Source organism: Giraffa tippelskirchi, chromosome 6 (assembly GCF_054371585.1).
Source record: "Giraffa tippelskirchi isolate mGirTip1 chromosome 6, T2T-mGirTip1v1.2.pri, whole genome shotgun sequence".
Taxonomy (NCBI): domain Eukaryota; kingdom Metazoa; phylum Chordata; class Mammalia; order Artiodactyla; family Giraffidae; genus Giraffa; species Giraffa tippelskirchi.
Window position 1 is genome coordinate 43,302,372 of NC_137280.1, and position 26,131 is coordinate 43,328,502.

At 39.3% G+C, this 26,131-nt stretch overlaps 1 protein-coding gene across 50 annotated transcripts in view; it reads left to right on the forward strand.

Moving 5' to 3' along the window:
• Positions 1–26,131, forward strand: part of EYA1 (EYA transcriptional coactivator and phosphatase 1) — a 659,176-nt gene that overhangs the window by 518,069 nt on the left and 114,976 nt on the right. For all 50 annotated transcript variants that reach the window (XR_014057024.1, XR_014057023.1, XR_014057025.1 and 47 more), the window contains 2 exons: positions 4,741–4,880; positions 6,209–6,292. Coding sequence is in view for 46 of the 50 variants with exons in the window: in XM_081501749.1 (XP_081357875.1) it covers positions 4,741–4,880; positions 6,209–6,292 (224 nt within the window). In the remaining 4 variants the exon portion in view is untranslated. The remainder of the gene's footprint in view (positions 1–4,740; positions 4,881–6,208; positions 6,293–26,131) is intronic.

The following is a 26,131-nucleotide window of genomic DNA, read 5'->3' on the forward strand; positions in this document are numbered from 1 at the left end:
ATCGATCTACCTTCTAAATACTTATCAAACCTATACTTTCACCATGTATGCCAAAGACCTCTTTGGCTCTAAAGTACCTTTGAATTCAGTTTTCCTTTTTCCATAACTCTTGGGTGATCTGAAGTTACTGATCCCTCTTTCCTTCCTATCATATTCTTTCATCTATAATGCACTGACCTTGATATTCCTTTTCACACCCCACCCACCATTCTGTGCCCATTTCTTCTACACACACTGCATGGTTTTAATGACATCTGTTTGTTCTACTACATGTGTACATGCTAAGTTTCTTCAGTCATATCCAACTCTTTGAGACCATATTGACCATAGCCCTCCAGGCTCCTCTGTTCATGGGATTCTCCAGGCAAGAATACTGGAGTGGATTGCCATGCCCTCCTCGAGGGGATCTTCCTAACCCAGGGATTGAACTAGCATCTCTTATGTATCTTATGTCTTCTGCATTGGCAGGAGGATTCTTTACCTCTGCACCACTACATGTGGTGTCAATTTCCAAACCTAAACTCAACCCACCTTTCTTTTCTGAGCTTCAGAGCCATCAGCCTATCAGACATCTTACTCAAATGCCACAAACTCTTCAATATGTCCAAAGCTGGACCCAAATTGTCACCTACATTTTTCTCTCCTTCCCTCCTTCCTAAGCCCCATGCTCATACTGCAATCTGCCAAGCTGCCAACCACTAGTGTGAGGAGCATCCTCACCCCCTTTTTTATCCCATTAGTAATTGATTTCACTACCAAATACCTCTTTGAAGCTGTAACTCTCCCTTATCCCCACTACCTGCATCTGGGCCACCAGCATCCATAACCAGTTATCCTCTTGTGAGGATATCTCTCCCTTTCTCAGTTGTCTTTTGTCTCCAGGACCCTCACTACACTAGAGCTAGAGTCATCGACCTAAAAAAATCGAAGTTTGATGACATCACCTCCTTATTGAATTCTTTGCCTGCCACTCCAGTCTTATCTATGTTCTATAGAGTCAGGTCACATCGATTGTTTTTCAGTTCTTCAGTATGTTCTCGCTCTCTCTGTTTTAAATAATTTTATTTATGACTGTGCTGGATCTTCATTGCTGTGCAGGCTTTTCTCTAGTTGTGTGTGGAGAGTGGGGGTTACTCTCTAGTTGTGGTGTGTGTGCCTGTCGTATAGTGGCTTCTGTTTTTGCAGAGCACGGGCTCTAGAGCTCATGGGCTCAGTAGTTTCAGCACTTAAACTTAGTAGTTGTGGCTCCTGGGCTCTAGAGCACAGATTCATCAGTTGTGGTATGTGGGCTTAGTTGGTACATGTGGTACAGTTGCCCCATAGCATGTGGGATCTTCCCGGACCAGGGATGGAACCCATGTCTCCTGCATTGGCAAGCGGATTCTCAATCACTGCACCAGTAGGGAAGTCCCAACATGCTGTCTCTTTCTGCACCTTCACACATGATCTGTGACTGTTTGCTGCTAAGTCGCTTCAGTCGTGTCCGACTCTGTGCAACCCCATAGACGGCAGCCCACCAGGCTCCCCCGTCCCTGGGATTCTCCAGGCAAGAACGCTGGAGTGGGTTGCCATTGTCCTCTCCAAAGCGTGAAAGTGAAAAGTGAAAGTGAAGTCGCTCAGTCGTATCCGACTCTTCGAGACCCCATGGACTGTAGCCTACCAGGCTCCTCCGTCCATGGGATCTTCCAGGCAAGAGTACTGCAGTGGTGTGCCATTGCCTTCTCCGCTGTGACTGTTTAGAGCTGTTATATACCCTCTGCATTGGCAAATTTGACTGTTTAGAGCTGTTATATACCCTCTGCATTGGCAAATTTGACTTCCATCATCAGAAAACTTCTGTAACTCTGCATATCTGAATTACACGGAGTTCCTCTGTGGTCACCCAGCAGTCTGCTTTTCCTATTTCATTACCTTTTCCATATTGTTTGGTAATCTCTCATTTTTATTCATGAATCAGTGCTCTCCTCTGAATGTTAAGCTCCAAGAAGGCAGGAACCATACCTGGTTGGTACATCATTATACTTCAGGCTCCTAGTACAGTGCTTGAAGAGTGTGAACATTCAGTCAATGTTGGTTAAATGAAATGAATGCTCTTCTGAATGTTTTCACATCCGTTATCTCAGTGGGAGTAAAGTGGAACAGTTTAGAGAGGATTTTAATGAAACATAAGATGGTGGATTAGAAGATTAAATTATTTGTTGAGTTGTTTTGCCCCAGTAGAAGGAACGAGAACTAAGAGACAGGAAAGCTGGTTAGGAGAGTAGAAGCATTTCATACTCCCTTGTAAAACAAAGAGGAAGAATTAAAAAAAAAAACTAACTTACACTATTCAAATTTCATATTCCTTCTAATAAGTTGAGGCCTATAAGGAGGAGTATGTGTGTGTGTTTCAATATTTAAAAATGTCAGATTGTCCATCTCTTAGGGCTTATTTTCTTCACCTGGAAAAACTACCTAACATGATGTAAAAATGTTTTTGTAAACTTTGATCTTTCAGTTTGTTTTCTTTGGAGGGAGGTTTACAGAAGTAAGTGATTGATTTCATTCTAGCTTTTCTATTTTCAAACAAATTGAGACAAAATGTATTTTTAAAGACTTAACTGAGTTTTTTAAAAAAGGATAAAGACGTAAACACCAAGAAGTAAAGGAATAGGCAGTCAGTTGGAGGAAATCTGGGTTCAGAAAACCTAGGTAAGATAAATTACTTTGAGGACAAAGTGATCTCTTTCTGGAAGTCGAGGTGAAACACACATGGTAAGACACATTACTTGATGTCTTCAGCTTCTTCACAGAGATGAACTTCCAGAGCTAGAGGGCTCATCGCCATTCAAGATAGACTTTACGACAAGTGCTTGACATCCAAGGCAAATTAGATGTCAGCTATGCCAGAGACAAAGTAAATATGCCATTTTGAAACTATTTAAAGAGATTGGTGTGTGTTCTGTATAGGATCATGACTATTCAGATTCTGTATGCAGATGTAGATTGGAGAATATTTAAAGAAAACAGAGATCAAGATGTTTTCTTTAAAACACAACTTTGTATCTAATGACCTCCATAAAAAATAAATTTGTGCATAGTTCCTAATTCTCTATAAAACATGTAAGAGAGAAGCTTGGTTTGGAACATTTTGAGAATTTGCCACAAACATCTACCTCTGCAGGAAAAGAATCTAATATAGATTTTAGAGAATGCTTATCATTGACCAGGCAGCCCTGTAGTCTAACAGTTCTACCATATGAGTTAGCTCAGAAATACATCTTGATTAACATAAATTGAGCATTGAGTGGCGTTGTTTTGGATTTTCTAGCTGTAATTAACTAGTAGCTTTGTTAAGTCCTCATGGTGGTTTCTGGGTGCAAGAATCGCATGACCAGTTTATATGAGGAAGTTTGCCATCTGGTTTGCTGTGCCAGAGGACGTGTAGAAGCTACATCTAAAAGCGATAGGAACCAATTAGGTTTTAAGGTGAAACAAGAGACATCGAGCTGTCTCTTGTGATTTAGAAATGAAATTTAATCTGTCAAAGTCCATTCCTATCTACCCTGACTCATAAGGCTTTGCAGAAACACTTCAACTTGGAGGTTATACTGAGACCACACAGTTTGACTCATGGAAGGTCCCAGTAGAGTCAATGGTACTATTGTACTGTTGTTCAATTGGTAGAGTAACTGGTACAATAACTTAGTACCAGTTAGCAATGGTTACCAGGTCTCTAGCTGTTCTCTACAGTTTTCTGTTTGGTGAGATGTAGTGTCATTGTCTCTGTGAAAATAATATTCCTCATATTAGACTGAGAGATTTCAACCCATATCTAGTAGAGTGATCTGGCAAAGAGGTTTGGGGGGAGTCAGCACACCTGTATACCTACCTGGAGTTTGTGTGGGTAGAGATGTCTGATGGGTGAACTGGATGGACTATGAAAAGAATGTACCTAGGGGTAAGAGTAGACGTCTTTTTTCTGGAAACAGGCTAAGAGTCTTCTCCCAGCTCCACTATCACTGTCCAGCTCTTCCTCTGAGCATGCTGGGGGTTGTTTTCATTTTGTGGCTTCTGTGCGATTGTTTCCATGGTTTCTCTGAGTTTCCCGGATGAGTGACTTTAATGTGCTGCCTGGTTTGGGTTATTTGGTTCAAAGAGTCTAAGACACAGAAAGAGCCTGTAACAAATACCATGCAGAGTGTGGCGTTGCTCATACATCAGCTCTTCTCATCTTGCCCACCCCCTTGTTCTCACATAAAGTGAGGGAGAAAATGGAGAATTTAAATTTTCAAAGAAAAATCCATCTGATTCTGTTTTCCCTGGCCCAAGGGTTTTTCTTTCATTTCTTTCCATGAAGCAGAAGCCTTTCTGTCGTTGGAAGAGCCCTTATAAGGCAGATGTGTGGTCCTCTCAGTATGGCCTGGGGCCATTTGTGGGATGAGAGAGAAGGTGGACCTGGAGATGGGGGTGCATTGTTTCATCATAGAGAACCACAAAGGAAGTCTCTCCAACTTCATACAACCTGTTGTCTCTCACCTTCCATTAAATTTCAAGTATTTCTAATCACACATTTTTTCTAAGCAAGACTAGCACCAACTTCCTCTTAAATTATTTACCAGTGCCAGTAAAAGATAATGGAGAATTTGAGCAGAATGAAATGTGCTTTACTCTTCCAACTTCGCTGTGAATTAAAACAGAGTTAATCTTGACACCGTTGTGATAGAACGAGAGATGAGAATCCTTCCTGTATTTCCACAGAGTACGGTACAATCCACAGCCCATCAACACCTATTAAAGATTCAGATTCTGATCGATTGCGTCGAGGTTCAGATGGGAAGTCACGTGGACGGGGCCGAAGAAACAATAACCCTTCCCCTCCTCCGGATTCTGATCTTGAGGTATGTCATTGCCAACGCCTAAGTGAATAGCAAGTGATTTAGAAGCTAAGTGCTGATTCTGTATACCTGCTGTGAGCAAGGTGTCCAAATGCCTTTGTTACTGCTTTCTGTTCCATATCAACATAAATAAGGCAGTTTTTTAAATTTTTTCTATATTAAAGGTAAAGCAGCTGTTTATTTCTGTTTTCTCTTCCACTTCATGTGGTAAAGCATTTGTTTTTCCTCTTTAGTGAAACATCATAAATTATATCATTCTGCTTTGACAAAATTCTCTTGTACTGTTCTGTGTCATTGCTGTTAAATTAAGTGTTGTACTAAATATGCTTCATAAAACTCACTTGGAAATTAAAGGCACACTGTGTATATTGGGGAAAAAAAAACCAGAATGTTCTAAACAGAAGTGGTTATCACCTTTTGAGACATGCTTTGGTGGAGTTCAAAGCAGGAGAGGTTAAATAAAACTTCACAGGGTGATAGATTTCGTAACGTTGAATCCACTGATATTAACTTTCTTTTCATTGCCCAAGTGAAACTGATGGTAGAAAACATGATTGTTTTGGCTGAAAAGATGACAGATTTCCAGCAGAACTTGTGTTTATGAATATGTGCTGGTGTGAATGGGGTTGGGAAGGAAAAAGCAGAATATGGAAGCCTTTCGTGGTATCTCAAAGATCTTTTTGAAATGAGTTCCTTCAATAATTCAATTCTAAAAACCTCAAGAGTATGCCAAGAGCATGTCTACTTAAGTTATTACTACTGAAATCTCAATAAAATCAGGCAGGAGCAATATACCATCCATTTGATAACATCCCAGTAGGTAACACAAGATGAATAGATGATGTAAAGTTTTAGTTTTTATATGCAGTTTTTAGATACTCAGCTTGTTAAGAATAAACCATAAGATTAGTTATTTTAACACTTCTTAAAGAACAGTGATCAGAGGCAATGATCAACTGCATGAGTTTTCATTGATTGCCCCTCTGTCTTAGAAGTTATAAACAAACTCGTTTTAGCTTATTTTCCATGTCTTTAGAACTAAGACTAAGAAGTGACTACAGCAGTAGAAAGAACATGTAGTCTTATTTCTTTCCGGTATTTTTGACAGTGTTGCTGATATGTTTATCCTCTTATATCTTATCTGAGGTCTTATCTGAGGTTTTATCTGAGAAAACCTGGGACATATACTTTAGAACATTTGTGTTTAAAAAATAGTAAATTCAGATTTTTCATTTGTCTCCCATTTCAAGACTACCTTTCCATGTTGAAGTTATGAATAGCAGGTTTCTCAGCCAAGGGTAAGACACACTGATTTGGTGCTTCCTTTGTAGAGGGTGTTCATCTGGGACTTGGATGAGACAATCATCGTTTTCCATTCCTTGCTTACTGGGTCCTATGCCAACAGATATGGGAGGGTGAGTACCAAAAGGCATCATTTGTTCATTTCTTTAGAGTAAATCAGCCTAGAATTGAATTTTTTATCCAAATAGGAATGTGGTTTAACTTTAAATAATATATTTGAAATATAAAAAAGAAAGTAACTTGATTTATTGAAATAAATATATATATAAGACAGAGCCATAAATGAACAGAAGAAGTTCTTTTAAGGCTCTTAAGAAGATAAAGATCTCATAAATATAAACTATGCAATTAAATTCATTCTTATTGCAGACCCCAATGAATAAAGGTGATTGGATGCTATTCTAGGGTGAAATAGTAGAGTATATAGATGATATAGAAAGATCTTTTGTGTTGTGTTTTTTTATTTGCCACATATATTTATTCTCTTTATTCCCAACATATTCAGGGGAGCAGATAGTTCACTTTATATTGTCTTCAGTGATTAGCAATGTTAGTATTTTATTTTCAAAGCACTTATTATGAATGTCTTTATTAGTTCCTCTGCTGTGGAGCTCAATTTATGTGAATAGTTTGTAAAAATTTGGCCTCTGAATGACAAAGGACCAATATATCCCATTCTTATTGTTACAACACTTATCTTGGTGGTGTAGGTACAGAATAATTTTATAGATCACCTTCCATGAATATAATTTTAATTTCAGTGTTCTGCGTTTGGGTTTCCTAAAACCTTGGAAATTCTTTTTGTTTGCTTGCTGGTTCCATAAATAACTCTTTCTCATGCAAAAATCATGTTATTTAAAAGTGTCTTAAGTGAAATTATCCTATGAATATGATATTTTTCATTTTCTAATCATTAAATCGTATTACAAGTCTTAGATCCTTGAAGCTGTTGGTTGAAAGTCTTAGGAACTGAATTCTTACGTGTTGGTGACTCCAGATGTTTCTCATAATTAACTGTTAAAATTGATACTCATAAAATGGTCATCCTTTCATTACAGACTTTGCAGGAATTCATCCTTTTAATAAATCATATTTCAATAAATACATATTTAGTGCTTGATATGTAGGCATCTGGAGGTGAAAGTGGAGGAAAGCTCACTGAGCTTAACAGTGCAGCCTTCCTTTCATTAACCCTAAATATATACCTAATACAAAAAAACCAAACAACAACAAAAGGGCTGGAAAAATGCTCTTACATTTGTAAGAGCAAGAATATTCCACCATTCGAATGTCTGTCAGAAATATCTGTGAAACACAATATCCCCCAGTTTATTGTTAAACAGATTTTCTATGAGAAGAACGTAATGAACAAAAACACAGATTATTTTTAAAATAAGGCTATTTTTAGTTTTCTAAGGAACCTCCATAGTGTTCTCCGTAGTGGTTGTAGCAATTTACATTCCCAGCAGTGGAAGAAGTTTTCTCTTCTCTCCACACCCTCTCCCTCATTTATAGTTTGTAGATATTTTTGATGATGACCATTCTGACTGGTGTGAGGTGATACCTCATTGTAGTTTTGATGTGCATTTCTTTAATAGTTAGTGATGTTGACTATCTTTTCATGTGCCTCTTGGCTATCTGTTTGCCTTCTTTGAAGAAATGTCTATTTAGATCTTCTCACTTTTTGATTGGATTGTTTGTTGTTTTGATATTTAGTTGCATGAGATGTTTGTATATTTTGGAGATAAATCCTTTGTCAGTTGCTTCATTTGCAAGTATTTTCTCTCATTCTGAAGGCTGTCTTTTTTGTTTTGTTTATGGTTTACTTTGTTGTGCAGAAGTCATAGAGTCAATCATTCAAAATAAGTCTTTACTTTGTGGGTAGCACATATTGAGGATTCTGTAAATATTCAGTTCAGTTCAGTCTCTCAGTCGTGTCCGACTCTGCAACCCCATGAATCTCAGCATGCCAGGCCTCCCTGTCCATCACCAACTCCCGGAGTTTACCCAAACCCATGTCCATCGAGTCAGTGGTGCCATCAAACCATCTCATCCTCTGTCGTCCCCTTCTCCTCCTGCCCCCAATCCTACCCAGCATTAGGGTCTTTTCCAATGAGTCAACTCTTCCCATGAGGTGGCCAAAGTATTGGAGTTTCAGCTTCAGCATCAATCCTTCCAGTGAACACTCAGGACTGATCTCCTTTAGGAGGGACTGGCTGGATCTCCTTGCAGTCCAAGGGACTCTCAAGAGTCTTCTCCAACACCACAGTTCAAAAGCATCAATTCTTCGGCACTCAGCTTTCTTCACAGTCCAACTCTCACATCCATACATGACTACTGGAAAAACCATAGCCTTGACTAGACTGTAAATATTAGTTGTGTTATTTTTATTTATTATTTCTTTGATCGATATTATGACTAGCCCTATTTCTACAAAAACTGCTCCTTTAAAAGCCTGAAGTATCAAAAGTATAAGTAGGAAGAGTCTTGAAGATAATCTTAACTGAACCATTTTAATGTCCCTACAACTAACTCCTGGAGGAAGAGAGGTGGCCCCTGGAACTCACAGAAAAGTGTTGAAAAGGAAACACTTAGGAAATCAACATTTGAAAACCATCCAGAAAGTCTCAAGTCTTTAAAAGCTTTGTCACTAGAGGCCAAATTGATTAAGGAGAGTTGTCTTGATCTGTGTGCTCTTAGCCATTGAAAGGGGCCTGCGCAGAGGTGGTGAATATCCCCTGACCTCCTGGTCTTGTGTCAATCTCTGACCATAAATTACTGGTTTACGCGTGGAATTCATACCTAACACAGAAACCAATGGCAGCTTAGAATTTTTCACTTGGATTCTTGACTATATCTAAGCCAAGAGTTATAAATATCATGAATTTTATTTTTATCAGTGTCGACTATTAGTATATTAAGACTTCAACCCACAACATTTTGTTTAGTTTTTTCATACTAGGGTATGTGATAAAAATTTTTATCTTCTATAATTTCCCAAAGCCAAATGTGTGTATTCTTTCAAATACAGATGATTTGAGATGTTTAAATGTAAGGTTATCCTTTATGAGTTGATGGCTATTGAAGAGAGAGTAACTTCAGAAAGTCAGGTTGGGGAAGATCTTCCTGAGCGTGATCCCTTGAGCCTGAGGTCAGAATGACCTAAAGAGTCTAGTGGATAATGTGCCCATCAGGAGAAAGAGTGTTATAAGCAGAGGAAACAGCAAGCACAGAGGCAGGAAAGAGTTTAATATTTGAGAGACAAAGAGGACAGTGTTTCTGAGCTTAGTGAAAGAGATACAGAGTCAAGAGAGATATGTGCTGGGATGAGGGCAGGTATGAAGCACCTCCCATCCATAGTCAACAGAATTGATCTCATTTCATGTGCTGTAAGAAATCCCTGGAAGTCTTCAAGGGGAGACATGAGATCTGATATAGAGTTTTAGATTTCTTTGGCTGTGTGTGGAGAATTAGTGGTAGGGAGAGAGAGGATGAGGAACAGAGGAGGTTTCAGAGTGATCAGATGCACTGGCAGTGAAGATGGAGAAATGATTGGGTTATGGATTCTATTGCAGATAGAGAATTAGGATTTAATTGGACTGTGCTAGTGGGCAATAAGCAATAGGAGATCAGATCATTCCCAGAGTTTTGTCCTAAGCAACTGGAAGAATTTTCATAAATTTGTTGAGATAGGGAAGAACTAATTTGGAGGGAAAATGGAAAATTCAGTGTTGCTCAAGTTTGAAATGCCCTTGAGACATCTGCTCAGACCAGGCAAGGTGACACTTGGAAGGGGACCACAGGAGATGGTGGAGAGTGGTCAGGACAGATGTCAGATTTAGAATTAACAGTGCATAGCTCAGGATGAGAAGGTCCTCAGACACATTTAGCTCAATTTCTTCCTAAACACCTTCTTTGAGCTGGGCACTGTCAGTCAACCTATCCTCTCACTGGTGGGACATGCCCCTTTCCTGACTTTTGAGGACTCCTTGCTGAGGATGTTGACTTGTAGCCTAAGTCATGCAAAAAAGCTTGCTGTATGATCTCTTTATTGGAGAACTTTAGAATCTGACAGAATTGCTCTAAGATCTGATACTTGTGTCTTGTAAGAATGTGTGTATAAGCAAGGATCCTTCCAAACAGTAATAATAACCAAGCTGATCAGGACTTCGGTTTAGTTCAGTTCAGTCTCTCAGTCATGTCCAACTCTTTGCAACCCCATGGACTGCAGCACGCCAGGCTTCCCTGTCCATCACCAACTCCCGGAGCTTACTCAAATTCATGTCCATTGAGTCAGTGATGCCATCCAACCATCTCATCCTCTGTCATCCCCTTCTCCTCCCACCTTCAATCTTTCCCAGCATCAAGGTCTTTTCCAATGAGTCAGTTCTTTGCATCAAGTGACCAAAGTGTTGGAGTTCCAGCTTCAGCATCAGTCCTTCCAATGAATTATTCAGGACTGATTTCCTTTAGGATTGACTGGTTGGATCTCCTTGCAGTCCAAGGGATTCTCAAGAGTTTTCTCCAACATCACATTTTGAGGGGCTCTGAAATCACTGCAGATGGTGACTGCAGCCTTGAAATTAAGACACTTGCTCCTTGGAAGAAAAGCTGTGACCAACCTAGACAGCATATTAAAAAGCAGAGACATTACTTTGCCGACAAAGGCCCGTCTAGTCAAAGCTATGGTTTTTCCAGTAGTCATGTATGGATTGTGAGAGTTGGACTATAAAGAAAACTGAGCGCCAAAGAATTGATGCTTTTGATCATTACTTGCATCCCTCTTTTCTACCCAGGATGCAGGAGAGAAGTCTCAGGACAGTTCAGGGGCAAGCCACCTCTCTTAGAGCACAGGTTCAAGGATGTTACTGGGCTTTTTCAAGGGGGCGTGTGGCTGGGCCTTACTCTGCAGGCATATAAAGTGGTGAATGCCTGACAATGTGATTGCTGTTCGGTCTCTATGGGAACCAGATACTTGAGAAGTAGCCTAGTCACAGTAGCTTAGGCTGCTCGATGAGTAGGCCATTCAGTAAAGGGATACAGGATCTGGTTGATATAATGCAAAATTAGGGCATGTTACAGCAATATGTACCAAAAAAAGTTTGAGAATGTCTCACCTTCCATGTAATCCTAGCTCTGGGAAGCAGGCCTGCTGGGTGTTATAAGGAAGTGCTATTTTATAACAAAGGTGATGGGAACAAAAAGAAAGTACTAGGTACAGTTCAGGTTTTAGGGAAGAGAAAAGAAACAGCATATTAAAAGGAAAATGAAGTCTATGGGTGTTAATGTAAATTAGGTTGTTGTTCCTAATATCCGTCCTAGCATCTTTTAAAGCTTCTTTCAAGCAAAATCCGAATTCCCCAATTTTACTGAAGAAAACGAGTCTTGCTTTTTTTTGTTGAATGGTTACTTTAAAGTAGACAAGGTAATAATCTAGTTGTTGACATCAAAGCACAGACCCCAGATTTATATTTAAAATAAGCATTGTGCTGATGTCCCAAGCACGAGTCCCTTCTTGGGGGAGGACTTCTCAAGATACCCAGTATCTTGATTGTTTTAATGCTTTCTTTTTATTATTGCTTTAACACTTGTGTCTCATACAGATTTGGGCTAGAATAGGTCTTCAGAGTCTTGAGCCTCTCTCCTCATTTTACACAAAAACCTAAATGTGAACACTTAAGACAGCATGAAGCTTAGCATTTTAATTGTTGTTGTTGTTTTGTTGTTATGTGATTTTTGACTCTCTGTGACTCCATGGTCTGCAGCATGTCAGGCTTCCTTGTCCTTCGCCATCTCCTGGAACTTGCTCAAACTAATGTCTGTTGAGTCGGTGATACCATCCAACCATCTCATCCTCTGTTGTCTCCTTCTCCTCCTGCCGTCAATCTTTCCCAGCATCATGGTCTTTTCCAGTGAGTCAGCTCTTCACATCAGGTGGCTCAGCTTCAGCACCAGTCCTTCCAATGAATATTCAGGATTGATTTCCTTTAGGACTGACTGGTTTGCTCTCCTTGCTGTCCAAGGGACTCTCAAGAGTCTTTTCCAGCACCACAGCTTGAAAGCATCAATTGTAGGCCCTACTTATTAAGAATCTCCCGTGTGCCCAGGACTCATTTCACTCAACTCGAGTGCTCTGAAACTGCTGTTGCCAAACCCATTTACAGAGGAGGAAACTGAAGTTTAAAAGAGATTAGAGATCAAATGTGAAAAACAGTACCATGTGTGGCATAAGATACATATTAGCTGCATTTTAATGTAGCTGAACTTTGACTGTCAAAAAAACCCCCCCCAAAACCCTTAAATCTGACATAGTGGCCAGTAGGTAATATATGATACTGTCTTTAAATTTTTGAAGTACCAATATGTGATAGGCCTTATGATGTAATAGAAAGAGCATCAGATTTGAATTCAAATAGAGCTATACTCAGATCCAAGCTCTCATTTTCAGTTCACTGACCTTGGCCAAACTGTTTATCCATGCTGAGCCTGGTTTCCATATTCATAAATCTGACTGCTTGTAATTGCTTTAAGTATTCACTTGCATCAGTGATATCTCAGTAAAGCTAGAAGATATTAAAGAAAAGATTTAAGTTGTATCATGAATTTGAAGGGTCCCAACACTATGTCTTACTAATAGCAATAACCTAATAATAAATAGAGCGTATATGACTGATTGACCTTGTATCTGCTGTCTAAGCTTTTGTTTTCTAATGTGTCAGGCTTATAGGATGGTCCCAGTTGTCACAATGAGTTTAGATCAACTAAACCTCCCTAGTGAGTGTATTACTGTGATCATTCAGCACATTGAGGGAAGAAAAACTTGACAGCAGTTTACCCCATTTCATCAGAACATTCCAGGTAGCCAGTAAAGACTGCTGCTTTTCAGAGTGCTGTGTCTGTTTCAGGGCATGACAGTAAACCCCACACTCTTATGAGGGATGACCACCTTCCATGATGGCTGTAGATGCTGGATTCTCAGCATAGTATCAAAGCAGCTAGACACGTAGTGTCCTCCTCGGACTATAGAGGATTTAGTTACTTAAACAGAATGATCTCTCTTTTGGAACCTCTGGACCAGAGGTTCACAAACTTTTCTGGTAAATGGTAAGATAATAAAAATGTCTTGGGCCATATGCTGTCATGACTACTCAGCTCTGCCCTGGTAGTGAGCCACAGACAATATGTAAATGAATACATGTCACCAAATGTTATATTAATAGTTCTCAAGTTTGAATTTCATACAGTTTTTCCATATTATGAAATATGTTCCTTCCTTTGGATTTTAAAAATTTAGACCAGGGATTGACAAATCGTATCTCAAAGGCCAAATCTGGTTCATTACCTGTTTTTGTAGAGCTTCCAAGCTAAGAATGCTGCTTGAATTTTTAAAGGCTTATTAGTTAGTAAGTGTTAGTTGCTCAGTCATGTCCGACTCTTTGCAACCTCATGGACTGTAGCCCACCAGGCTCCTCTGTCCATGGAATTCTCCAGGCAAGTATAGTGGAGTGGGTTGCCATTCCCTTCTCTGGGGGATCTTCCCGACCCAGGGATCAAACATGAGTCTCTTGCATTGCAGACAGATTCTTTACTGTATGAGCCACCAGGGAAGCCCTATAAAGGGTTTATATATATGTATTTATTTTATAATAAAAGAATCTTCTCAGAGACTGTATAAGGCCAGCAAAGTCTCAAGTATTTTTTGTCTGTCCTTTTAGAGAAAAATGTTTGCCTGCCCTTGTTCTAGATCATGTTCTGAATTTTGTGTTGATTAATTTTACTCCTGCCTTCAGGACACCAGGGCAAATTCAATGACGGTCACAGTGTGGCTGACTAGACAGTAAACTCAGTTCAGGCATCGTGTGTCTGCATCTGGGGCCTCAATGAAACACAAGCCAGCACATGTATTTGTCAGGGTAGACAAATCGGCAGTGACAAATAGGCCTCAAATCTCATGCTCAAACACAACAGAAACATCTCTGTCCTATTGAATGGTCTTGAGTGGATTATCTAGGTTGTATGGTCTAGGCAGCCTTTGGCAGTGCAGGTAATGATTGTACCATATCACTGGATAGCTTCTAAGGCTTCTGAGACCTCGTCTCAGCTTTCTAGCCCACAGAGGGGAAAAGCAGGGGAAGCGTGAATGGCACACTTTAAGGACCAGCCTTAGAAGGAAGGGTACACACACCTCTACTTCCTTGGCCTAGCACAAGAAAGACCAGGAGATGTAGCCTAGTTGTGTGGCCAGGAAAAAACAGAAAATGGGTTTCAGTGAATGGGTGGCAGTGACAGCCACAGTTCTCAGCTGAGAAATATTTGACAAATGAGTAAAACCCAGAACATACTTTCAAACCCTTGTGGTGGCTCTGGCCATCCCAGCAGAGCAGTACCCTAGGGCTGTGTGCCAGATATGCCAAGTGTCCACTTAGTTCCAAAGGATCGTTCCCTGCTTTTATTCTCTACTTTGTATATTGGTGCCGTGTTAGGTCAAAATGATGAAATAAATTAGGGTTGTCAATATAATTTCAGAATACTGTGCAATGACCTGAAATCTAAACTTTCAAAATGAACTAGCACAGTATTTTTGACTATTAAGGACATTTCCAGCAAAAAGAGCCTCCTTCATCCCTTTCCTTTGCCCTTATCCTGACAGTGGTTCTCTTTGCCTTTAACTGTCAGCCTCTTCCTCCTTACTGGCAGTAACATACTGAAATGTATGCTCCTGCTACCTTTTGAATAAAGCTCTATTCTTCATGCCCATACCTGTAAAAGGAAATGCAGAGAACAAACATGAATCATCAGTTTTCCAACCACCACATTGGTCTGCCGTCACCAGCTTTGGACCTCCCTTGCTCTAAGGCCTTTGGAATAGCCCATTGAAGATAATCCAGTCTCACTTGTTCTGTCTTAATCTTCCCATCTGTAAAATGGGAGCAATCACAGGGCTTTTGGGAAAACAGTATAAAGCACCTAGAAAAATACTCATAGGCACTTTCTAAATAAGAGCTATTATTGCTTACCTTGAGGAGTTCAGAAGAGGGAGTGGGAAATAGTGAATACTTTATTGTTCCAGGTAGCAGGCAGGAAGAGGTGGTAGCTGAGCATAACCATTTAGGGAAATGAGCGACAAAGTGGCTGGATATCTATTAAGGATATATAGAGGATCGTATTTGCAGAAGATGAGTAGCAGAAAATGTTCTGAAATGGTAATAAAAATACTGCACCTTTGTTCAGCTTTTACAGCCTACACTGCCATCTCACAGTTATTAAACATCCAGTTAGTTCCTTCTTTTTTTCTAATGAAGAAGCTGTGTCTTAGAAAATTAAATGATTGCCCCAAAGAAGCTCATCTGTTAACTGACAACATCAGGAATTTCATCTATCTTCCGATGGGTTCATTGTCTGCAAAAAGGGGATGCACCCGATAAAAAGTTTGGAAAAGTAATCTCATTTCCCCTGCATCTGCCGCTTCAAGGTCGACGTTAAAACTGATGCTTGAGAAGGTGTCCATGATCTTGTGGCCAACACTGTGTTTGGCTGATAAAATCCCTCATGCCTACATATTTAGAAAAAAACTTGGAAACAGAAACTTTTAAACATTTAGGTTTTGTGCTGTAGGCATAGGGATGCCATGAACAGTATTGAAACAGTAGAGTGACATGATGGACGTGTACAATTTGAAAGATTGATCTGACAGCAGAGATTATTGCAGTTTTCCAGGTAGGAAATAATCAAGGTCTAGTTCAGTTCAGTTCAGTTCAGTCGCTCAGTCGTGTCCGACTCTCTGCGACCCCATGAATTGCAGCACGCCAGGCCTCTCTGTCCATCACCAACTCCCGGAGTCCACCCAAACCCATGTTCATCGAGTCGGTGATGCCATCCAACCATCTCATCCTCTGTCGTCCCCTTCTCCTCCCGCCCCCAATCCTACCCAGCATTAAGGTCTTTTCCAATGAGTCAACCCTTCGCATGAGGTGGCCAAAGTATTGGAGCTTCAGCTTCAACATCAGACCTTCCAATGAACACCCAGGATTGATCTCTTTTAGGATGGATTGATTGGATCTCCTTGCAGTCCAAGGGACTCTCAAGAGTCTTCTCCAACACCACAGTTCAAAAGCATCAATTCTGCGGCGCTCAGCTTTCTTCACCGTCCAACTCTCACATCCATACATGACCACTGGAAAAACCATAGCCTTGACTAGACGGACTTTTGTTGGCAAAGTAATGTCTCTGTTTTTAAACATGCTATCTAGGTTGGCCATAACCTTCCTTCGAAGGAGTAAGCGTCTTTTAATTTCATGGCTGCAGTCACCATCAGCAGTGATTCTGGAGCCCAAAAAAGTAAAGTCTGACACTGTTTCCCCATCTATTTCCCATGGAGTGATGGGACCAGATCAAGGTCTAAGAGAATGGCTAATACTAGGAAGGAGAGAGAGATAGGAGAGGTTACCAATGAAATCTAGAAAGGTCTTTTGATTGGATTTAGCTGTGTAGGCTTTTTGCCAGCACTGTGTGGGCCCTGACTTGGCCAGATCTGTCCTGGCTTTATTCTTGTTCTTCCCTCTTTGTACCACATCTTGGCAGCTGTCTCATGTTTGGGATTCATTGGGTTTTTTTCCACAATTACAATTAATCTTTGGAATGGTGAAGTTCTTACTCTTATTCTCTACTTGGGTATTATGTTCATGATGTTGTAAGAGAGTCTCTTAAATAAGGAGAAAATTAGAGCAGTTGAGTGTCATATATCTAATCAATAAAAATAACCTGATTAGCCCCACCGTAAGATGTGGATTTTTTTTTTTTTTTTTTACTTTTTTAAGTCATTCATCCAGTAATTCAGATATGATTTATTTCTCATGTGTGTACATTCTCTCTTGGTAATCCAGATTATTTCTTAATTGGCATCAGAACTACACCCAGCTCCTAAAACTTGACATGATAGGGCTGTATAAAATTGCAAAAGTTAATATTCCTTTGATGATATTGATAACTTTAGACAGATTAGAGAAAAAAATGGAATCTTTGGGTCTCATAGTCTGTACAGATTATTTACATAATACTTTTAGAAATATTTTTTAAAGAAATAAAATTTTAGCATTTTTTTTTTCCTTCTCTCCAGTAAGGGAGTTAATTTTCTCAGCTTATCTTTAATCCTTCCCTTGTGAGCAACCAGCATGGGGCATTGAAAACAAGCCACCCCTAGACTCAGAGTGCCTGCCCATTCCTGTTTTTCAGCTTCTTTTTCTCCAAAACAAAGGATCTTGAATGAAGAGAATGTATTTTCAATGGCATTCAGGCCCTGTTCATGGCTGTAATACTAGCATTCAAAATAAGGAATTGCTTAACAGGTCCAGAATGGCTTGTTTTTTTTTTTTTTTTCTTTCCTTGGATTGAGACGGGCCAATATTGTTGTTGCTTTGAGTAGACTTTACAAGATTTTCACATTGACCAACAAATCCTCATAAACCTGCTCACAACCTTCCCATCACACCTCACTGGGCCACATCAGTCCCGGTAATTATTCACCACTGGAGGCTTAACTGCCCACACAGGGTCAGGGCAAACAGAATTTTTAGGAACCTTACCTTTTAGTCCACAAATTTAAAATATAAGTACTGTATCCCAGGGCACCAGTCAGACTTTGTGAAATAGTTGAACCATCTTTTAGCCTAAGATAAATTCTTTAAATAGCATTGTAAAAATATGACAGATTCTACTTTTTGATCAAAATAGAATAGCAATTGTCACGAGTCTCTATAGACTGGATCACATATTGAATGGGGCATTCAATATTGAATGGGGTACCTATTCAATAGGAGAGACGCAAAAGACATTTATCATGTATTTAAAATGTACTTGGAAATTGGAAATAGTAATAGGTAAAAATTAAAAAGCAAAACTAATTTTTTTGGCTTTCAGTGAAATAAACCCCTGGCATCATAGGTGCTTTGTAGAACCCAATTCTTAGCTTGGAATGCTGCAGCTATCTAAAAGGAGAATAACGACTTAGGTATTAAAATATTTCTTAAAAGTCTCAACTAAAAGAACTTAAATTGGATAAGTGTATATTGCCTATACTTTTGCCTGATTTATTTAACTCTTTTTTTGGTTGTTTTTGTTTTTGCTTTTAAGTTTAGAAAAATATGGTTAAAGAAAAAGAATGAAAGGGCAAAATGTGCAAAGGTGTGGATATAGGAACTGGAGTTATATTCACAATACAAACAATTATTTCTTTTAATACATTGCCCATATATCTAGTCTAGTGGTGATAGCTCAAGCAGTAAAGAATCTGCCTGCCAATTCAGAGACACAGGTTCGATCCCTAGGTCAGAAATATCCCTGGTGGAGAAAACGGCAACCCACTCCAGTGTTCTTGCCTGAAAATCCCACGGACAGAGGAGCCTGGTGGGCTACAGTCCATGGGGTCGCAAAGAGTCAGAACAACTAAGTGATTGAGCACACAATAATATATATTTAGAATGACATAATTATATATGGTATATATAAGCAATAAAGAGAAACTCTTATTAACATTTGGTCCCATTTTTAATTGTTTTTACGGTAAAACTTAGGTGACTTCAGTTCAGTTCAGTCACTCAGTCATGTCCAACTCTTTGCAACTGCATGGACTGCAGCATGCCAGGCCTTCCTGTCCATCACCAACTCCTGGAGCTTACTCAAACTCATGTCCAATGAGTTGGTGATGCCATCCAACCATCTCATCCTCTGTCATCCCCTTCTCCTCCTGCCTTCATTCTTTCCCAGCATCAGGGTCTTTTCCAATGAGTCAGTTCTTTGCATCAGATGAAAGTATTGGAGTTTCAGCTTCAGCATCAGTCCTTCCAATGAATATTCAGGACTGATTTCCTTTAGGATGGACCGTTTGGTTCTCCTTGCAGTCCAAGGGACTCTCAAGAGTCTCCTTCAACACCACAGTTCAAAAGCATCGATTCTTCAGACAAGACCTTCTAGAATTAACACCCCAAAAAGATGTCCTTTTCATTTTAAGGGACTGGAATGCAAAAGTAGTCAAGAAATACCTGGAGTAACAGGCAAATTTGGCCTTGGAGTACAAAATGAAGCAGGGCAAAGGCTAATAGAGTTTTGCCAAGAGAATGCACTGGCCATAGGAAACACCCTCTTCCAACAACACAAGAAAAGACTCTACACGTGGACATTACCAGATGATCAATACCGAAACTAGATTGATTATATTCTTTGCAACCAAAGATGGAGAAGCTGTATACAGTCAGCAAAAACAAGACTGGGAGCTGACTGTGGCTCAATTCATGAACTCCTTATTGCCAAATTCAGACTTAAATTGAAGAAAGTAGGGAAAACCACTAGACCATTCAGGTGTGACCTTAATCAAATCCCTTACGCTTATACAGTGGAAGTGAGAAACTGGAGCATTAAACCAAAACTAAAAACCTTGGAATATATCTTTCAAAATAGTTACATAAAAGGAAGGGATATTTTTACAGCTAGATGAATGGTTAGCTTTAAGTTCCCTAGAGGAAGGACAAAGTATTTTATCTTTGTACTCAAAAACATTCTGAATCCTGTTCTAAAAACCCAAGAAAAGATAAATAAGTTTTCCTTAAACTATTTTGAGGCTCAAAGGACCATGAATACTCTGAGCCAAAAATATTTTGAGAAAATAAATGAAAATGAATTAAGAAAAGCATTTTTGAATCAATCTCAGCTTGGGAAAAGGGGTGGCAGGAAGGGTGGGTAGGTACAGGAGGTGGTCATGTTTGCCATTAAAAATAGATTAAATTGCCATTGAAACCATGAAATGAGAATTCTGATTGAGTGAATACCACCCTTCAAAGCAATTTCACAGATAGGTAAGGTCAAATATCATGTTCAAATACTGGAATTAACAATGCAGATGTCACTATGATATTTCTCAACATAAATGGTCAACAAAATAATCTGAGCAGCATGAACTTCAGCTTGATCACCGAAATAAAACAAAGTCAGGTCAGAAGTAACCTCTACTGCTCTTCCCCCCAGATCTGGATTCCATGCTGATGCCATGTGGTCTCCATGTTAGGACTAACCAAAATTTAAGAGCCGATCCGAAGAAGTTATCATAACAGTAGTAGATGATACCGAGTACCTTAGCCTTCTGGCCTATAGTAGTTTTGTTGTGGGTAATGATCACTGAAAACATCCATGAAGTATTTCAGAAAATTGTACCACCAAATGTCACCATTCCCTAGTTGCACATTCAAAACCATTCATATGATATGGGGTGTAGTACCCAAGATATTCACTTGGCCATGCACCCCTCTTCTGCCTGAGTCACCATTTGTCTCCTGGCTTGATACCAATGAGTCATTCAAAATGTCCCTCCTTCTTAGAAAACAAACTTATGATTGCTAGGGGGAACAGATAGTTAGGGAGTTTAGGATGGACAGGTACACACTGCTGTATTTAAAATGGATAACCAACAAGGACCTACTATATAGCACAAGGAACTCTGCTCAGTGTTATGTGGCAGCCTGGATGAGATGGGGGCTTGCGGGAGAATGGATACATGTATATGTATGGCTGAGTCCCTTCACTGTTCGCCTGAATCTATCAACATTGTTAATCGGCTATATCCCAATACAAAATAAAAAGTTCAAAAAGTACAGTCTGTCCTTGATAATTTCTTGAATACAACATAGTAGTGTAATAGGTGCCTAGCCATAATTCCTGGCTTCAGGGAGCTTTTAGATTAATAAGGGAGATAGTCAGTAGAAAATGAATGAATCTTCAGTAGCAGTCCTTCATGGGCTGATCTAAACCAACACCACTAAACCCACAAAGAGGGAAACCACAGAATATCGAAAGGAATAACAATCTTAGGAAGGAAACAAGTATTCTGTATTACTCATGATGAGTGTTCTCTGGTAACTACAATCATTTAACTAGTAAGAAAAGGCCAATAATAGGATGCTAAATGATAACACTAGTATCATGAGCCAAAAAAAAAAAAAAGGATCAGGAGCTACACAACTAAAAACTAAGTGCCAGTGGTCCTAAATGAGATGCTTCTAGGGTTACTGCTGTTCTTAAATTACACTGGGAATTCTCCTTTGCAGCCAATCAGTGTTGCAGTGTGACCATGCTGCTCCTATGGCTTCAATTATAAATGTATTAAATAGAAGTTTCTCCGGCTTCCTGAAAAGGCCAACCCCTTTGATAAAAATTAGTAGCGTTAATACAGACAAAGCAGTGTCAGAACCACATCCTGTGTATATTCCAAACCTCTTTAAGTCTGAGTACAAATGAACAAGCATGTCTAGCATCATCTTTTCAATAAAAGAGGATATGCTGAGGAACTTTGCAAGGCTTTTGGAACTTTGACTTAAAAAAAAAAATTGTCATTTTAAAAGTATGGTTTGAGTGTCCTTTACATTTTAAAAATGTTTTTTAATCTATAGTTTTACCACCAGAAGACAACCAATCTTGTCTCAGCAAATATTTTTGCCTATTTTTTAAAAATTTATTATAGACAATTCTAAATATCTACAAAAGTAGATGAAATAGTACTGATATAATGAAACCCAGTGTAACCTCTGCCAACTGTAAGTTATCAAATCCTAGTTAATCTTGTTGCATCTGTGTCCTTAACCACATCCCTCCCTGCCTGGCTCTGTTGGAGTATTATTTTTCACATAAAGATTGTATTATTTCGTTTGTATGTATTTCAATATATATTTAAAACTCCACTAAAGAATTTTTAGAATAGAAATGGTAGCTAGCACTCAGGACTTTAGCAAAATTAATGATTTCTTAATATTAAGTGTCTAATCAACAGTTATAGTTCTCCAGTTCTATTTTGATTTTAAATTGTAGTAAAATAAACACATAAGATAAACTACCTTCTTAACGGTTCATAAGCATACAGTTCAGTAGAATTAAATACATCCACGTTATTGTGCAGCCAGTCTCCAGGATTCTTTTGATCTTGTAAAACTGAAAGTCTATATGGTTAAATAACTCCCCATTTTCCCCTCCCTCCAGCACCTGGCAACCACTATTTTACTTTATGTCTCTATAATTTTGATTACTCTTTATTTTTATTGAACTATAGTTGATTTACAATATTGTGTTAGTTTCAGATGTACAGTTATATATATGTGTGTGTACATAGATTTTTTTCAGATTCTTTTCTGTTGTAGATTATTATAAGATACTGAATGTAATTCCCTGTGCTAAACAGTAAATCCTTATTGTTTATTTTATATATAATGGTGTGTATCTGTTAATCCCATACTCCTTATTTTATCCTCCCTTCCCCTTTGGTAACTGTAAGTTTGTTTTCTATGTCTGTGAGTTTATTTATTTCTGTTTTGTAAATAAGTTGATTCATTTTTTAGCTTCTACATGAAAGCAATATCATACATTTGTCTTTGTCTCACTTACTGCACTTAGTATGGTTATCTGATTTTGACTCTCCTGAATACCTCATATGAGTGAAATCACACAGTATTAGTCTTTTTGTAAGTGGTTTACTTCACTTAGCATAATGTCTTCAAGGTTTATTCATGTTTTATGCATGTGTCAGAATTCCTTTCCTTTTTGAAACTGAAGAGGAACTAAAGAGCCTCTTGATGAAGGTTGAAAAAGGAGAGTGAAAAAGCTGGCTTAAAACTCAACCTTCAAAAAACGAAGATCATGGCATCTGGTCTCATCACTTCATGGCAAATAGATGGGGAAACAGTGACAGACTTTATTTTTGTGGGCTTCAAATTCATTCTGGACAGTGACTATAGCCATGAAATTAAAAGACGCTCCTTGGAAGAAAAGCTATGACAAACTTAGACAGCGTATTAAAAAGCAGAGACATTACTTTGCCAACAAAGGTCTGTATAATCAAAGCTATGGTTTTTCCAGTCGTCATGTAGGGATATGAGAGTTGTACCATAAAGCAGGCTGAGTGCCTAAGAATTGATGCTTTTGAATTGTGGTGCTGGAGAAGACTCTTGAGAGTCCCTTGGACTACAAGGAGATTCAGCCAGTCAATCCTAAGGGAAATCAATCCTAAATATTCATTGGAAGGACTGCTGCTTCATGGGGAAGGACTGTCCATGGGGTCGCAAAGAGTCAGACATGACTGAGCAACTTTCACTTTCAGAAGTAGAATTGCTGGATCACATAGTGATCCTATGCTTAATTTTTTGAGGAATTGCCATACTGTTTTCCATAACAGCTGTGCCAACAGTGCACAAGGGTTCCAATTTCTCTATATTTTTATCAACACTTGTTATTGTCCAGTTCTTCCACAGTAGTCATCCTAGTGAGTGTGAGGTGGTATCTCATTGTGATTTTGATTTGCATTTCCCTAATGATTAGTGATGTTGAGCATCTTTTCATGTGCTTGCTGATCATTTGTATATCTTTAAAAGTAAAAGTTGCTCAGTCATGTCCAACTCTTTGCGATCCCATGGACTGGGGCCTGCCAGGCTCCTCTGTTCATGGAATTTTCCAGGCAAGAATACTGGAGTGGGTAGCTGTTCCGTTCTCCAGGGCACCTTCCCAACCCAGGGATCAAACCCAGGTCTCCCTTATTGCAGGGGGATTCTTGGCCAGCTGAACCACTAGGATAGCTATTAAGTTCTTTGCTCATTTTTTAACTGGTTTTTTGTTTGTTTTTTTTTTTTTTATGGCTGTGTTGTAGGTGTTCTTTGTATATCCTGGATATTAACCTCCTATCAGATATGGGTTTAAATATTTTCTACTATTCCATAGATTACCTTTTCTTCCTGTTAATTGGATCCTTTGATGCACAGAAGTTCTTAGATGTAGTCAAATTTATCTGTTTTTCCTTTTGTTACCTGTGCATTTCGTGTCATAGCCAAGAAGTCACTTGCCAGATTCAGTGTCTGAAGCGTTTTTCCCAAAGAGTTTTATAGTTTCACTCTTGTGTTTAGATATGTGATCCACGTTGAGTTCATTTTTGTATATGGTGTAAGGTAAGTATCCAACTTTATTCTTTGGCTTGTGGATATCCAGTTTTCACAACATTATTTGTTGAAAAGGCTCTCTTTTCCTCATTGAATAATCTTGGCACTCTGTTTGAAAGTCGTTTGACCATATGTGTGGGAATTTGCTTCTGAGCTCTGTTGCATTCCAGTAGTCCATATGTCTGTCATTATGCCAGTCTTTATAAGTGACTATTTTTTAATTAATTTGCAATGAAATATAGTTGCTTTGCAGTGTTGTGTTAGTTTCTGCTGTTGAGCAAAGTGAATTAGCTACACATATACACATATCCCCTCTCTTTTGAATTCCTTCCCATTTCAGTTCAGTTCAGTTGCTCAGTCATGTCTGACTCCTTGCGACCCCATGAATCGCACCACGCCAGGCCTCCCTGTCCATCACCAACTCCTGGAGTCCACCCAAACCCATGTCCATCGAGTCGATGATGCTATCCAACCATCTCATCCTCTGTCTTCCCCTTCTCCTCCTGCCCCCAATCATTCCCAGCATCAGGGTCTTTTCCAATGAGTCAACTCTTTGCATGAAGTGGCCAAAGTATTGGAGTTTCAGCTTCAACATGAGTCCTTCCAATGAACACCCAGAACTGATCTCCTTTAGGATGGACTGGTTGGATCTTCATGCAGTCCAAGGGAATCTCAAGAGTCTTCTCCAACACCACAGTTCAAAAGCATCAATTCTTCGGCGCTCAGTTTTCTTCACTGTCCAACTCTCACATCCATACATGACCACTGGAAAAAACATAGCCTTGACTAGACTGACCTTTTTTGGCAAAGTAATGTCTCTGCTTTTAAATATGCTATCTAGGTTGGTCATAACCTTCCTTCCAAGGAGCAAGCGTCTTTTAATTTCGTGGCTGCAATCACCATCAGCAGTGGTTTTGGAGTCCAAAAAAATAAAGTCTGACACTGTTTCCACTGTTTCCCCATCTATTTCTCATGAAGTGATGGGACAAGATGCCATGATCTTAGTTTTCTGAATGTTGAGCTTTAAGCCAACTTTTTCACTCTCCTCTTTCACTTTCATCAAGAGGCTCTTTAGTTCTTCCCTTTCTGCCATAAGGGTGGTGTCATCTGCATATCTGAGGTTATTGATATTTCTCCCAGCAATCTTGATTCCAGCTTGTGTTTCTTCCAGCCCAGCGTTTCTCATGATATACTCTGCATATAAGTTAAATAAGCAGAGTGACAATATACAGCCTTGACGTACTCTTTTTCCTATTTGGAACCAGTCTGTTGTTCCATGTCCAGTTCTAACTGTTGCTTCCTGACCTGCATACAGGTTTTCTCAAGAGACAGGTCAGATGGTCTGGTATTCCCATCTCTTTCAGAATTTTCCACAGTTTATTGTGATCCACACAGTCAAAGGCTTTGGCATAGTCAATAAAGCAGAAATAGATGTTTTTCTGGAACTCTCTTGCTTTTTTGATGATCCAGCAGATGTTGGCAATTTGATCTCTGGTTCCTCTGCCTTTTCTAAAGCCAGCTTGAACATCTGGAAGTTCACAGTTCATGTATTGCTGAAGCCTGGCTTGGAGAATTTTGAGCATTACTTGACTAGCGTGTGAGATGAGTGCAATTGTGCAGTAGTTTGAGCATTCTTTGGGATTGGAATGAACACTGACCTTTTCCAGTCCTGTGGCCACTGCTGAGTTTTCCAAATTTGTTGGCATATCAAGTGCAGCACTTTCACAGCATCACCTTTGAGGATTTGAAATAGCTCAATTGGAATTCCATCACCTCCACTAGCTTTGTTCGTAGTGATGCTTTCTAAGGCCCACTTGACTTCACATTCCAGGATGTCTGGCTCTAGGTGAGTGATCACACCATTGTGATTATCTGGGTCTTGAAGATCTTTTTTGTCCAGTTCTTCTGTGTATTCTTGCCACCTCTTCTTAATATCTTCTGCTTCTGTTAGGTCCATACCATTTCTGTCCTTTATCGAGCCCATCTTTGCAT